General features: G+C 40.9%; 1 protein-coding gene across 1 annotated transcript in view; it reads right to left on the bottom strand.

Annotated features, from left to right (window-relative positions):
* Positions 1–14,563, bottom strand: part of rgs12b (regulator of G protein signaling 12b) — a 51,913-nt gene extending 37,350 nt beyond the window's left edge. The window contains 6 exon segments of the mRNA XM_055041102.1: positions 2,727–2,846; positions 8,498–9,120; positions 9,123–9,504; positions 10,614–10,853; positions 11,671–12,944; positions 14,051–14,563. Of these exon segments, the coding sequence (XP_054897077.1) occupies positions 2,727–2,846; positions 8,498–9,120; positions 9,123–9,504; positions 10,614–10,853; positions 11,671–12,747 (2,442 nt within the window). The 5' untranslated portion in view covers positions 12,748–12,944; positions 14,051–14,563.
* Positions 14,564–16,763: the final 2,200 nt, after the last annotated feature.

The raw sequence follows: 16,763 nt of genomic DNA, 5'->3' as shown, positions 1-16,763 counted from the left end.
TCATCCACCACCGTTGTCTTCCGTGGACGCCCAGGCATTTTTGAGTTCCCAAGCTCACCAGTCAATTCCTTTTTCCTCAGAATGTACCAGACTGTTGATTTTGCTACTCCAAGCATGTCTGCCATCTCTCTGATGAATTTTTTTCCTTTTTTTCAGCCTCAGGATGTTCTGCTTCACGTCAATTGAGAGCTCCTTTGACCGCATGTTGTCTGGTCACAGCAACAGCTTCCAAATGCAAAACCACACACCTGGAAACAACCCCAGACCTTTTAACTACTTACTTGATTACAGGTTAACGAGGGAAAGGCCTTTTGAGTTACTTGCAGCCTTTGGAGTCCATTGTCCAATTACTTTTGGTCCCTTGAAAAAGAGGAGGCTCTGCATTACAGAGCTATGATTCCTAAACCCTTTCTCCGATTTGGATGTGGAAACTCTCATATTGCAGCTGGGAGTGTGCACTTTCAGCCCATACTATATATAAATTGTATTTCTGAACATATTTTTGTCAACAGCTAAAATAACAAAACCTGTGTCACTGTCCAAATATTTCTGGCCTTAACTGTATATGGACGTGGATCCACATACCCTCTGTACTTTCTGTGTCAGTTCCTCACTAATGAGCTGAATGCCAGCTTGTTGCTCATCGGAGCTCGTTAGAAGAGCGAGCCAACACTTAGAACCCATTTACCCCCCACCACAATCACCACACAAATACACACACAAAACCAACCCCCCAGCCCCCATACACAGCACAAAGCTCTCTCTGTTTGTGAATATTACCGCATGTGCAGCAAGAGAAAAAGGCCTAACAGCAGGAAGAAAAGAAGTAGAATAGATGCAGCAGGAAGAGCTAAGAAGAAAAAAAAATCACTTTGACGTAGGATGACGATGGGAGATCTAAAACTCAAGCAAACTATGTGCAGTTTAACCTTGCAGAATTGAATGTTTCCAACAGAGCTGATAACGGTGACACAAAGGGGATAAAATAATCTAAAATTTGGCAACAGCGTACAAAACAAATAGGCTTGAGGTTGAGGTCAAATATTCGCAATAACCTGTGTAACTGTAGAGCTGCTGCGCTTCCTTACATGTCACCATCTGACTGTTAGCCTCTGCAAGTAATTTGTGAAATCTTTTCACAGTAGACTCTCAAACAGCTTACTTTTAACAAATTCTTTACAAAAAGAAGTAGTACAATGTACGTTAAAGCTGAGCAGAAATAAATAAAAGCTTCTCTGAAGAAGACCCAATCTTTTTCTCAAAAGTGTAAACACCCCTGGTAAAATCCAGAATAGAAAGTCTGAAAAACTATTTCCAAATGCTATCCAGTTTTGAATATGAGACACACCTCCAAGTTTGCCTCAACACAGGTTTTAGCCCTCCTTCTGGCACTTAATTTCCTGTTGCAGTCAACCAAAGAATGACAAAAATGTATGGAAAAAAAATAAAAACGTCACAACTGAAGCAGCCGTGGTGAGTTTGACTTGTCTGCTCCCAGGGTGCCCCCCCACACCACTAAACAGAGGAAGCATTTAACTGTGCTCTGATTTCTATCTCGGGGCCAAAGCAACTGTTATGAAAAGAGCCTCAGATGGCAAGACTCTCCTTCAGACATAAACACACAGATAAGACTTTGTGACAACAACACTGCAATTTATGCTCTTAGTTCAGTATTAGTCTTATAGTTATATTTTAGAAAAAAATAATTCAATGGAAAATCAAAACAGATTAATCTAATAGTAGCAATGTCTATCTCACCATCTGAGTACCAAAATACACAGGTCAAATCTTAACTTTATGAAACAAGATCTAAATAGGCACATTGTTAGGGATATCTCATGGTTCTCAAATGACTGTACTCCAGGTCATTTCTTGAAGATAAAAAAGGAGAAAAATAATCATTTCTGTGACAGTAGAGCCATATAACGCTGAGTCGAGTTGCACACGTGATCCAGTGTCTAAGTTCAAGTCCGGTAATTCAGTTTGTCACATTATTTATTTCAGACCCATAACTAAAGCTGGAAACCAATGTAGGGTTTTTTCCTTGGCGTCAGTTGAAACTAAATGAAGCTTCAGATGAGATTTCAAACTTTAAGGATCTAAATACCAATAAGATCAGTGACTAGAATACGAGGAAAACAACTGATTCAAACGATTGATTCCTAACATTTCAAACCAGACTGCTCATTCCTCTCCGACCTTTGACATCAACAAGTCCTTCTCGCTAACGTAGCAAGAGCTCACTGGATACTTTCTAAATTTTCTGAACATTATCCAACAATTTGAGGGACAATACAGAGTGAAACTCAATTTCCGTACATGATAAAGCAGGGAGGGGATTTAAGTGTTTAATTGAAACCATCAGTTTTCCGATAGTAGTAATGATGTCCTGAGAAGACATTGCTGAGCACCAAGAAGACTTCATGAGGGAGAGGCCTTTTTAATCTAAGAACGCAAACTGGAAGGTCCAATCACCGGAAAAGAAAAAGACTATCTTCTTGGATAATTTGTTTCTAAACATCTATACAAATTCTTCAGCAACCAAACTTAGTGTCATTCTGTCGCAAAAAAGCAATGCTGAATGCTTTTCTTTCACTGACAGATTTTGTTAGCTTTTATTATGTTTACTCTTTCTATGTTAGCGTTCACTGTCTAGCAAAAAAACAAACAAACAAACAAAAAAAATACCCAAACACAAAGTTTGTGTGAGTGTGAATGTTGCTCACCTCCAAGTTGTCCAGGGAGCGGGCCATGCTGAGGCGTTTGGAGCGCCCAAAGGACCGTCTGGCTGAGGAGCGCTGCGGCAGAGGAGGGAACCCCATCGTCAAGCCGCGAAACCGACCGCCCTAGAGCCAAGACAATAAAATTAAGTTCAGTTTATGTGCTATAACAGAGGTCACAATAAACAGCTGTTTGTCAAATAATGACAAACCGCAGGAGATCATAGGAGGGTGAATAAGAACCAGTGGTAAGAGGCCTTTTTTAATATTTTAACAAAGAAAGAAATTATTAATGATTTCAGAGTCTTGAAAAAAGGACAATTTAAGTTTCTTCAAGTACCACGTAAAAAAATCTTTTTGTCTTTAGCGTCAAGCTATTTTTCCAAATAATTACCAATTATCAATTGGTAATGAATCACAAGCTGTTTTTCAGTTGACCTGGTAATAAGTATGCAGGCCAACTAGACATGTTTGACTGGATGAAAAAATTTGAAATAGAGAAATGTTGCTAATCCCAATAAATTATGTTGCAAAAGCATGAACAAAAATAAAAGACAAATACATAGCAGGTTGACTGTTTTTACATGACCAAATCATTCACTTATTTATAAAGTGCTTTAAAAACAAAAAGGCAACCAAAATGTTGTACAGGTCAATCAGAAAATACAAAGTTAACAATAAACAATATAATCGGCAGTAAAAGAAAATATAAAAGAAGAAAGGGTCAGGGATTTGTGGAATTAAAAGTCATCTTGAAAAGGTAAGTCTTTAAAAGATCTCATGGAAACAGGGAGATTGTTCCCGGGGTTAGAACATGGAGCCGAAAAGGCTCCGTCTCCACACAGGTGGATAGCTTGGACGACTTCACTCAGAAATATAATTTGTTACACATGAGGGTAAATTTTTTTTGCTACTATTTCAATTTAAACAAGAATAAAATGTAAAATTATATTTGGATAATTGGAAGGAGTGATTTCCATTTTCCAGGCACATTCCAGTGTGGCATTTTATAGCACAATCAAGTTTTGGCTTCAGTTTTTATAAAAATGCTGTACATATCAAAAATAACTAAGAGGAAATATAGCCGTATTTAATGCCTTGATATTTTATTTAAGAAGACCCTTTCTGATATTCCCCTTTAGCATGTCAAATTAATCTTCATGAAGCCGTTCCTTTGCAGCATGAGCTCAGCAGACTTTCAGTTCCACCAGGTGTTTTCTGCTGCCTGTAGTGTGGAGGAAGTACACAATCCTCATTTGAAAATTTAATATGGCTGCCTTACATGCAACCTTTGCAATAATTACAATAATTACTCCAATTTTTATTGTAATTATTGCAAAGGTTGCATGCATGTAAGGCAGCCATATTAAATTTTCAAAAATATAGATTGGCCGTATTAATTTACAAATCCAACTTGTATTGGAACTTGAAACTACAGAACATTCTCATTCTCATTCCTGAATGACAGTTTTGACTTACGAAATAAACACAATGAAGCTGAACAACTGCTTATTTATATGTTGATTAGTAATTATTTCATCCATGTTTACCTTCCGAATCAGAGCAGCACAGGCTCCCTAGGCTTAGCTAATTGGTATTACATGACTGACTGTTTAATAGATTGATATTTCAGGAGAAAGGTACCAACAAATGTGTCTGCTTCTGTATGTTTTGAGCACATTTTTTCACCTACATGTTACATTCCTCATGGCACATGCAGGCATATAAAGTACTTCTGTGTGCCTTCTGTGACAGCTGTTAAATCAATCCCACAATCCAAATCCAATGATGCAAAGCATGTTGCACAAAAAGATCAAAACGGCTACATCTTTTCACAGTCTATGTCTGTGTTTGGCGATACGATGAATAAAGAAGTGGAGCATGCTAAAAACATTAAAACATTACGATGTTTGCAGAGGTACTGGCCTGGAAAACAGCTCATTGGAATTAGAGCCCAAAATCCGTGCAGAAAGTTGCTGCCATAAACTGCCTCACCTGGGAGCATCAGTCACAGGGGAAAGAACATTTACTATCTGAAGCCATTTAACAGTGACGTCATGTCACTGAGGACTGCTGTAAATCAGAGGAGACAGGTACTAATCAAGTGTCACACTGACAACTGTTGCATTTGTCAGTGCAGAAGCACAGAAATGACCTGTCATGTCTCTGAACTTCCACAAGTAACATCTGCCTTATATCCTCGCACTATAGGAGACAGCATAGCGGAGTGGGCCCCGGGTGATAGCAGGAGATACGTAATTAAAAGACGCTGACAGGTTTGAGAGGACAGACGCGAGCTGAATCAAACCGCCTGTTTAGGAGGCGGTCGCTGCATTTCATCAGGCATCGCCAGTGGTGTTGCCTGGATACCGAGTCAACCCTACATCTGTGCGTGTGTGCGTTTCCGCGCACATTCAGATAATGAAGATTCAAACGCTTGATTAAATGCGTAGGCGCAAACACTCTGACGTGACCTTTTTTTTTGTTTGTTTTTAACCCAATTAGTCTTACATGAATACAAGATAAAAAAAAATCCAAAGACATTTAAAGGAGAAGCACAAACTGGGGTTAAGAAGATAAGTGGTAGAGAGCAGGGGTTGTTTTGGTTGGCACAGGAGACAGGAGACTCTTTCTCTTTTTTTTTGTTAAAAAAAAAAAGAGAAAGTTTCTGAGGAAAATTTGTAGCAAAATACTCCACATAAAATCTAAAAATGATTGCAGCAAGTTAGGTTAACAGCTACCCCATTAAAACACAATCATTATGAGTATGTTTAACACTTTTTTATGACTCAGGATGTATCTGACAATTTAGAAATGAATAACCAAATTGCAAAACCAATTCATTGAATAACTATTGATTGTTTCAGAAACATTCAGATCAGTTCTTTGAATCAGTATTACCAGCGGTCAAATTTAAGTCATGCCACAAGCATGGCATGTGGCTTTTCACTTGCAAAACTTTGTTGAAGTGAAACAAACACAAATTGAGGCTATTTAGACTTCAGTCGTGCGTGATCTTCAAACATGACCATGTTTCACTGTTAACGGACCTTGAAGGATAAACAGGAAAGTTGTTGGGTGTGCAGGAAGCCAGCAGAAAAAGAGAGACAGTGCCACCATGTGTTAAACAAAGAGCAAACATTAAGAGACAGACAGCTACAAGCAAACGCTCTCTATTAATTAGTGAATCAGTATGATAAATCTGGTTTCATTAATACCAGAGAGTATTGAGCCACAGAAGGATGAGGACTTTATTCTGAAAACATCACGGCTTCTTTACCAGTTCAGTCTGAGGGCATTGTTCAGAAAGGTTAACGTCTATCTTCCTGCTCTTATCAGTTTCTATACTTCGCCTTGGTATTGTTAACACTTCCTCAGATTGTCCCCACTCCCAGGATCCCTCCCAACCAATCAGCTTAAAGATGAGAATTATCAGCTTCTCTTGGTTTTAATGGAAATGTAGGATTTGTCCTACATTTAACTTTAAGGGGCAAGGAGTGGTTAAAAAAAAAAAAAAAACATGGTAAAAAAAAAAAAAGCTTACCATTTTGCAATCAAAGTAGCAATCGAGCTTATAGGCAAGCCTGACAAGATTTTTTAAAAATGGGATATTTCACTAGCAGAAATACTGTCCAAGTTCAATTTATTTAATATGCTTTTAATAAGAAGCCAGAAAAAGTGGAGCAATGATATTAGCTTTCAAAGACAGCCTGCCATTCCCTCCACCTGTTGCTCTCCATTAAAGAGAAAGACAGAGGTAAATATCAGTTCAACAGGCATTTGAATAATGCTACTAAATGTAGCCGTTGTTTGTTATAAATTTTTGCAGTCTGTGAGTCAAGCAAAACTACAAAAATAAACAGATAACAGAACTGTAGAAATCACACACGAATAATGTATGCAACTCTAAATGATTGCAATACTCAATACTCAAAGCACCCCTACAAATTTTCCTCAAGCTGCCATGGTGTGTTTTCAGAAAATCCAGAGACTGCCTGGGGTCATGCTGAAAGTTAAAATTTCACATCAATACCATCGGCAAAAGCCTGAGCCAAAATGGTTTCTTAGGACTGGGATAAGTCCATGAACTCGAGTGCATATCAAACTGTGCCACAGTTGAAGGTCAGACTAAATGCTGCCATGCAAGAAAACAACGATTCCAAGCACAGCAGCAGTAATTGTATAACCTGATGACAAAAATAAAACTATCAAAGTGTTTTCATGACCTAAAACCAACACCTCAAAGTGTTTCACATGACATAGCAGGACACTAAGAAAGCAAACAAACATTCTTGAACAAAAGCAAGCCTGAAGAAGAAATGACACTGTATCAGAAATCAAATGTTATTGCAACTAAACATGAGTCTCTAGATCAAATGAATCTCTGGGTGTTGGTGTTTTATTTGTATTGCTTTTTTTTTTGTGGACTCCATAATGTGATTTTTTTATTTTTTATTTATTTGAGCACATAATGTGATTATTAATACTTTCATCTCCATGGTCAAACATGGTTGGGGCAGCATAATGCTGAGGGGAAAAGCAAGGACACTGAAACTGATCAGAGTTGATGAAAAGATGAATGGAGCTACAGACAGGGTATTAAAGGAAGAAAATTTGTTGGAGGCTGTGATAGAGTCGTGTATTCAATGGCGTAGTGAAAGTTCAGATATAATAATCTGCAACTAGATTTGACAAAAGAGGATTACATACACTATCTGACTGAGCTTTAGCCATTTGGCAAAGAAGAATAAACACAATTTTGGACTTTGGATGTGCAAATCTGGTAAAGACATGAAACAAAAGACTTCACAAAATATCGACTCACTTTTTAGATTTTGTTTGAAAATACATTTGCATTAATTCCCTTATCTTTCTCAATCTGTGTGTTACTTTGTATTTGTCTTTCAGATAAACTGCCATCTGTCAGTAAAAGATAGCAGAGTTGTACAAATTCAAAAGTATTAATATTTTTACCACACACTGTGTTCTGGTAAAATCAAAGAAAGTAATAGAGGGTTTATGTATTTCTGAACATGAAAGTACATGGAAACATTCTGCCTAAGCATCTTTACAGGCAGGAGGTGAGATTATGGGGCATAGTCCAACTGGATAGTTGTGTCTTTTTCTGCTTCTTCTTCCTTTTGTACAAAAACATATAAAAAGTCAGCAAATTTAGCTTAATGAAATTGCATAATTTGAAATTCTATCACTTTGACAAATCTGCTCGATTGCAGAAGACAGGTGGTTTTCAGGTGATAACAGATGTCTGCTTAGTGCATAATTCATGATCTGATACAGGAGCACAGAGGATAAATAACTTATCCATCCACTTTTACCAAGTCTGGCAACTAAGCCACCATTATGTGCTGCTATAAGCCTATTTTCTGAGGTAAAAGTAGCATTTTTAAATCGAGACTTTTAATGTCTGAGAAAAAGATGCGACATTTAGTGTGTGGTGTGAGAAGAGGACGGAAAATGCAGAGTGAGCGGCATGAATTTATAGTCTCAATAATATGCAGCCTTGAACGCTCTCTAGACATAGTAAATTTCCACGACAGGAATGTGTGATGTGGGGGAGCGACCTGTGACCAGGCTTTCTCATCTCACAGTCACTTTTAACACAACTATCGCAATGTTCAAAAACTGACTCTGTTCAAAGAAAATTTGTCTCCGGTTGATACTTGTGAAATAAACTGAATGAAATGCGAGCAGGAAAAGTGATAAAAGTCTGACTTGTGCTGATATTTTCTATTTTACTAGCTTGATTAAAGACGTACCTTTTTCTCTCCCTCCTTTGAGTTCACCTCTCGTTTTTTCTCTCTTTCGGCTCGCTGTGCTCCATTGCGCTCCCGGTCTCCGGCGCCGAACAGTTTCTTGGCCCACTCGTCTTTCTGAGCAGCCAGCCGGTGGCTGTGGAGATGTGCAGGAGGGGGAGGAGGAGGAGGAGATGGTGGATGACTGACACCAGGTGGGTGCATGCGGTCCCCTGGGGCCAGCGGGGCCCGGTAGCGGTCGGCAGGGATCTTATTCATGGGTGGGGGCAGGGTGCTGCAGTTGGCTGATGACCATCCGTCAGTGGACTCGGCGTATGACTCTTGATCGCTGCTCAGACCCTGAAAGTGGCTGTGGTGGTGCTGGTGCTGCTGACGCCAGTCTCTCAGCACATGGACTGGCAGCCACCTCTGAGGCTCTACTCCTACTCCTCCTCCTCTTCTGTCTCCTCCCCCCATAGCTCCACCCAGCTTCCTCGCCGGGTAGTGATGCACATTGAGTCCTTGTGAGAGTCTGCTTGGCAGGTCAGGGTGAGCCAGCGGGAGAGGGTGAGGGAGGTCAGCGAGGTGCGGGTCGTGGAGGTAGTGACCGTTTCTCAGCATCGGAGGAGGAGGGGGAGGTGGAGGGGGTGGGAGGCGGCGGCTCCAAGGATGGGGCTCCAGGCCTGCTGAGAGGAGGGCGGGCTGTCCCACTGGCGGGCCCCAGACATGTGGTTGTGACTGGGAGGGCCCCCGAGATCCACCAAAAGGACTCGGTTGCTCTTCTCCTCGGGTAAAAAGTTGCCGATTCCACTATCGCTGTTGCTGCTGGTGCTGTGGTTCTGTTGGGCGTCGTTGTCTGGATCGTGGAAGGCGCGGGCCCGGACCCCCTCGATGTTATCCCCCATGTCTCGGTAGAGGACAGAAACAAACTGGAGTAGCGGCTGAGAACTGGGCGGGAACTCCAGGCAGCCTCCTGTGTCTGGGTCGGGGGTGCACTCAAAGCCAAACCTCCTGGCCACCCCTAAATGGACCTGTCCATACGACAGACACAATGCTCAGTACTTACACTTACAGGCACTGGTTATTAACGTCCCAGAAAACATCTCAAGCTTCATGGATTTTTGGGCATTGGGACATTTATGTAATCTTTATTGTATAGATTACATAAATATTTTATAGATTTGCTTAAGTACAAATATTTCTTTCACATTAAAACCACGTGCTATCATCTGACAGATGAAATAAATGTGATGGAAGGAAGATTTAAAAAAAAAATAGATGTATAAATAAAAATAAAGTATTGGAGTCATGACTTTGTAGCAAGGAGAAAGCATTTGTTAAGTCACATGACACTAGGTTTGCAGTTTGCAACAAGCCATTTAAGGAGCCCAGCAGATGAGGAAAAGGTGCTCAGACTCAGTTCAGATGAGTCCAAAATTGAACTTCTTGGCATGCGGAACTTTACGTGGAACGAACAACACTGAGACAAAACCGAGAGTGAAACGTTCACCTTCTACCATTAAAAAAACAACTCTATCTTTACCCAGCTCCAGTCCAAAATCCAAACAAGAGTGCAGACCTGAAAATTGACGTACACAGCCACTCTTCAGTTAGAAGTGCCTGAAGTCCTCGTCAGGCACTCTTTCTAACTGAAGAGTGCCTGATGTAAGTTTTACACGACAATGTTAAAAGTTTCATTCTGGCCCAGAACACTTACAGCTAAAAGCAGTTACAAACTCATCTTCTTTTTCAGATATTTCTTTGTTAAACTCTGTGTAAACCCTGCCTCATTTCCCTTTGCTGCAGTTATGTACTGCTTTGTGTTCCTGTTTCACATCAAAGTGATGTATTGCAACACAATGTGAAAATGTTCAAGAGGCGAGTGAGTACTTCTCCAAAGTACTGTTTTGATATTGTAGATCTTCTTGTAGATCTTTAAGAACCTTAAGATTCCTCCACAGAAGAGGGAAGTATGGCCTCCCTACTTGGGCTGCTACCCAATGACGAGACACCAGATAAGCGTAGAAAATGGACGGTCTTTAAAGACATTCTTACACTGATATTATTTAGCAGCCCTTCTTTAGTTTAAAATGTAAAAGCATTGTCCATGGTCAAAAATACTTCAGCATCACTGAATTACCTGGTGATGACATAGTTCTGGATCCACGATGAACACGTGACATGATGTCCTTAAACTCCCTTCGTCGTCTCGCCCGTTGCTGAAGTGGCGATCGTCGTGGTCGTCCGTGGCTTGCATGGTTACCAGTCCGAAGAATCGCCGATCATCAGGACAACAGGCGCTGAAGGCGAGTTTTTCTGCAGGGTAGGTGGCCAAGACCTGACCTCTGTCGCTGCACAGGAGTACGCTGTCATGCATGACCTGTTAGGATGTAATGTATTCATTTTACTGCCGTGTAAACAAACGAAGTTCACACATTTACAAAGTGTAGTTAAAAAACACCTTGTTTCAGTTAGCCATTTAGGTTTTATATACAAACAGAAATAATTGTCTGATTCACCTCAACCCTTTAAAGGTAATGGGCAAACGAATTTTTATAGAACTAAAATAATTTCACTCATGTAAATTCATTTAGGCTTTCAAGAGTCATTCCTTTTCCAAGCAGGAAAAGCACTTAAAAATTAGAAATGGGTTTGAATTTTTTTGTGCATTTCTTTCTTGTCAACACCAACTATCATCACATTCATCATCCTACAGAAGCTCAATACTGTGTGCAGGTCCATGCAGACGCCTGCAGACCAATGCAGCTACCCGAATCACTTGCTTAACTGTGGACGATGACGCTGGTTAACCAGCATATTCTAATGTATGATAGGTTACAGCCTTGAGTCTTTTTTTTTTTTTTTTGCTTGAGAACATTTTAATCAATCTTTTTCCAACTGAAGATGACGGCTTTAATCAGATAGTTGAAACGTGGACACAGCTGACTGTGCAGCAACAAAAATAGTTTAGTTTCTCATCAACCTGCTAAGGGACATTCATTTAATTGCTAATGAGAATATATGTCTGTATTGGAGCCTGTATGTACAATTTCAAGCTGGTTTTGAGCAGAGAAAGTCTACAGCAAAGTCAAATATGTAAATACAACTCTTTTTTCCTTGAGGTTTTATGCAACAAGTGGAAAAAAAAAACAATTAAAAATGTATCTAAGGCAGATAACTAGAAGAGTCAAGTCCACCTTCATGAGGACCAATGAATGAATCTTCTGCTCGGCCCTGAGGCGCCTCATGCTCCCTCTGATGGCTTGCAGACTGTCATTCTCCAGGTTGGTTCCTGTTGAGGCGAGCTCGATGGAGCCGAGATACCCAACAATCATCCCAACGTTAAGGATTCCCTCGCTGGGCTCAAGACCAAAGTCAGCACCTTCTCCAACATCCATATCTTGCTCTTCGTGGTGGTGAATGTGGAGGTGACGGAAGTCGGACTCCAGGAAGACAGAGTCATCATTCAGCACCTGGGCCATCTCCTCCTCAGAGAGCAGGTTGGGGTTGCTCTGGGTACAGGAGGCATTGCGGTAAGGGTTGAATTCCGGATCGGACATCTGACGCGGCTTTGAGGATGAGCTCACCCCGGGCCTGTCCTTGTCCGAGCTGCTGGAGGAGTGGCTGGAATTTTCAAAGATCATGTTGAAGATTCCTCCAGATTGCAACTCGGCCACCACCTTCTCTGCTCTGTTGATGCCAAGCTGCTTGGAATCCAGTTTGGGCTTGTACCAGCCTCCTTTTGTTCCACAGCCTGACCGGCCATTATTGTTGCCCACACCATTATTGTAAAAGACATCCAGCTCGTCATCACTGGAGCAGGAATCCAGGTAGGTTGCCGTCATCGCATTACTGCTGTGATGGCGACTGCCGGCGGCCCGTTGAGGGTGGCGCCGGTGGCGCTCGCCCTCAGCAATGACCAGCTTTAAAATGCCAGAGCAACGTCCAATCAGTTTGACGACATCTTCGTGCGATGCCTTGGAGACATTTATGTCATTGACAGAAAGGATGCAGTCTCCTGAGCGCAGCCCCACGTAGTCTGCAGGACTTCCTTTAAGGATGCAGCTGAGGACACAAGGACTTTGGCCTGTCAGCGTGAAGCCGTACCCTGTTCTTCCTCTCGCAACCTCCACAGCCTGAATGCGGCCATACTGGACGGTGGACGCGAGCTGGGGAGGCTGAGGGAACGTCAGCCCACTTCCAGCACAGGGGCGTCTCTTGGACGACGAATCCACCTGCCTGGACATTGTGCCAGGAAACCTTCTCTTTTCCATTGATCGGACGGGGTTTCAATTGATCATTTCACATCCTTGGTTTGAGACACATTCAATGTCTTAACAGCTGGGCTGCTATGAAAAGATGAGCAGCAGCTCAGAATGCAGCACATGGGTGAGAAGCAAGACTCAAGCTTTAACACGGCTTTGTGAGTGGTCCCATCATGATGTCAGTCCTTCCTCCTGGCGAAAGACACCTGAAGCAGAGGAGGAGAACAAAGAATTCAGTCATGAGATTATTTTCAGTATTTCATAATAGAAGTGCATCTAAAAAAATGTTCTGTATTTTATTAAAATTTTATACATTTCTTGATATAATCCTTTGCTATTTTTAAATAGTATGCCTGTGTAAGTAGATGTGCATGCACATTTTATCAGATGTAAGCCACAACTAAATAAATTAGCATTTTAGGCCAAGCATTCATATATTCAGATTCATATAGACGAACTGTAATTACTCCATTCATCTACAGAGGATGAGTGTAATAACTGTTTACTTATATTTAGAGATAGTGGTGATAGGAGGAGACTGAACTCCAGGTAAACCTAGGAGTTCTGTGACGACGTCAGGCTAGTTTTTTTAAAACTTCCGGTTCAGCTTTTGAAGTCTGATTGCTTAGTTTATGTTAGGCAGCTCGAGCACGTTGACTTCATCAGCTGAGCATTCAAGTAGAATAAAACTACAGCCGTAAACGGCTACAGGCGAGACAAATTGTTGTCGTGACTTCACTCGCACGGCTTTTTTAAATTCTCTCGCGTTAGTTTCAAAAACTTTCCTCCTTCCCGTTCAGTTGCCTGCAGTCCAACCGTGGCGTTCACCCACCCGTGCTGGAAGCTCGAGGTCCCGCCTCTTTTTGTTCCACAACTTTGGAATGTCGGTTTGTTGCCGCGGCAACGCACGTGTACACAGATCCTTCCCGCTCCGTCATTGGCTGTCCCCGGCTGCCTTTCAACGCGCTCGCGCTGATAAACCGTCTTCCCCCGAGAAGTTAGCCTGAGAAATCACGAGTTAAAACTTCTAACGGTAACGGATTCCACAGGTGTCAAAACCCCGCCAGCCTCGCTCTCCAGGAGCTGCGCTTTTGTGTCATTGTGTCGCGTCTTTATTTAGAAAGCAGAGTGGGGGGAAATTTACTCTACAGTAACGAGAACAGCTGGGGTTATAAAAAAAAAAAACCGTCTGAGTCGGGATGGCCAAGTTAAAGAGGTGCATGCAGTTTTTTTTTTCTTCCTCCCTTAATGTTCTGACAAATACATTTGCACCAGCGGGTTCACTCACGCGTTGGTTTAAAACGAGACTTACGTGTCTGTGTCCAGCGGTCATGCTGCTCGGAGACATCCCGTGGTTCTGTCGCTAAGGTTTGTTAGGTAAACTCTGAGGCGATGGGTAAACAAAAGAAAAAGACTACACCATCTGGCGAAGTGGCCTCACAAGAGGAGGAGGAGGAGGTTTGGGAGGAGGTGTGTTCAGAGTGGGCAGCGAGGAAAAGGGCGTGCAGACGTGTTGGGACCCCCGACTAAAGCAAGGACTAAAGCAAGGACATTGGCAGGATGACTTTCTGTTCACTGGTTTCTATGCAGGCCAGATTTGGTCTTTAATAACATTTTATATTGCACAAGAGACTTTCTGAATCAAACTGATCCATTTCCCAGTCGTTCCAGTGTTTTACTTTCTAGCATGTTGAATAGTGCTTGTTAGAGACTGCTGATGGTACATACCAGGACCCAACCAACTACTCAGTTCATGTACTTTGTAGTGCATTGATTTTTCAGTAGACTTGCACTTTTGTTGCAAAAATCTTGAATGGAAATAATATTGAAATATCCCCCTCTATAATGTTTTCCTTTTTTTAATGTAATTACTTGTCAATTATAGATTTCATAGGGTAGCAATTAGCAGTGTGGACCTAGACAACCAAACTGAACTAGTTTGACAATATATATATATATAATATACACATGGGTGTGTGTGTGTGTGTGTGTGTGTGTGTGTGTGTGTGTGTGTGTGTGTGTGTGTGTGTGTGTGTGTGTGTGTGTGTGTGTGTGTGTAAAAATGAACGGCTCTCATCAAGCAATCTGGGTCAGATTTTTTTTCTCAATGTCCATTTTTGCCTGGCTCAGTTCTTGATGTAAGATTGAGCCTTAAAAGGTTGCAATATTGACCTCAACAAGCTGCACTTTGGTCTTAGACTTTTGACACAAACCCTTTTGTGTCCCACTGGCAACATTTATGCACATCATGACAACAACTCACAGACCATATGGCAACTTCCTGGTAATCCTGCTAATACCTTTTAATCAAACCACCCATTTTAACGGGTGCAGTAAAACAGGAGGACATTTCCATACTTTTTCTTTGAATGAGTAGCAGGAAAGTGTGCTAAATATAAAGAAAATAAATAAGCATCACTTGATTGGAAATTTAAAGTGGGCATAATTAATGGATTTTTTAAAAAAATCCTTTAATTTATATAGCAAACATGTAATTTTTCTAGCGAGCTCAGCTTAAGACATTTATTCCCTCTCTAACATGAGTGAAAAACATGGCTATATATTTTCTCAACGTTATAAGAGTGACAAAAATGTATGACCTATCACACATTAATGTGATAGGTCATGTTAATAGTTTCCCTGGGACCTGAAATAAATTTATAAAGACGTGGATTATGTATTTAATGACCAAGAGAAAGCTGAATTGGAAGACATTGAGTCATAGTTTCTACAAACTCCACAAATGTTATGCTAAGACCCGATTTCAATCCAAATAATTAAAAATGAAAACTACAAGGTATGAGTGTGCGTGTGTAATGCATCAATTGATGGGCCAAAATTTCTGCAATCTGTTGAGAAGTTTGTAGGACAAACAAAAATGTTCGACCCAAGTCTTGGAGATTAAAGGAGCAGTATTATGTATTTTCCAAGCACATGGCACCATTATATGTCATAATCAACTATGTTAAATGCTATATATATGTCAAATATGACTTAAAAGAAATTTGACTTTGTGATTTAACACCTGAAATTGGGGCTCTGTCTCTTTAAAAACTCCTCTTTCTGAAACTCTGCCTTCAAGAAGTCATCACAACATAGATCCTCTATAAACTCTCAATGTTTTTACAAGCATTGAACTGAGAAGTCGCTCATACAATCACCTCCGCTTGGTGTTTGCTAATTCCTGCTGGCTAGTTTGAAGTAGCTGAGTGGGGGAGTTGCAGACCCTGGGAAGTAGGAAACTGCAGCTCAAAAAAGGAGCTGTACTTCAAAGGCGGTGTTGGGTCCACCGCCTCTGGTCATTAAATACATAATCCACATTTTGCACAGTTGAATGATTGCCACAGGAGATTAAAAGATTTCTCAAACATGCATGAAATAATCAATCAAGGGAACACTCCGAGTACGTTTTGGATTGGAGCATTATAACATGATGCAAAGCTCAAGAAAAACAATTTTACATGACACCGCCCCTTTAAAACTATTCTTCCAAAGTCTAAGGAAACAGATGAAAGCTTCTGAATTTGAAGAAAGCTACAAAACAAAACAAAAAAATAAATCTACATTTTGGTGTTAATCAAATAAGAATTTTGATAATCTTAACTTAAGTTTGGCCTGATTTGACTTCAGGCAGTAATTGAAAAAAGACATACTTTTATCAAGTGTGGTTCATCCACGGACCACAAACCAAACTCAGAAAAGATTTCTGGGTAATCGCATTTCCACCCTGCAGGGGTCCTTTACACCTCTTACACAAAAGTCAGACAACAAAATTCAAGCTGAATAAAAGAACATACCGACGTTTATCCTAATACTTTCATTAGAAATGAGTAGTCTTGAATAAAAATACATCATTTACATTCTTACAACCCCAGAGGCTGAAAAGGACACTGAAAACAGGACATACACAGCATTAATCTCCTTTAGAGAGGCCTCGCATTCGAATTTACCCAACAGCTGCAGCAGACTTCTTTACCGTCTGAATACATTATTTTAACTTGACCAGAGGAAATCAGTCATAGCTG

This window comes from Poeciliopsis prolifica, unplaced genomic scaffold, assembly GCF_027474105.1.
Source record: "Poeciliopsis prolifica strain line A6 unplaced genomic scaffold, Auburn_PproV2 SCAFFOLD016, whole genome shotgun sequence".
Taxonomy (NCBI): Eukaryota; Metazoa; Chordata; class Actinopteri; order Cyprinodontiformes; family Poeciliidae; genus Poeciliopsis; species Poeciliopsis prolifica.
The sequence above is the reverse complement of the archived record's forward strand: the minus strand, read 5'-3'. Positions and strand labels throughout refer to the sequence as shown.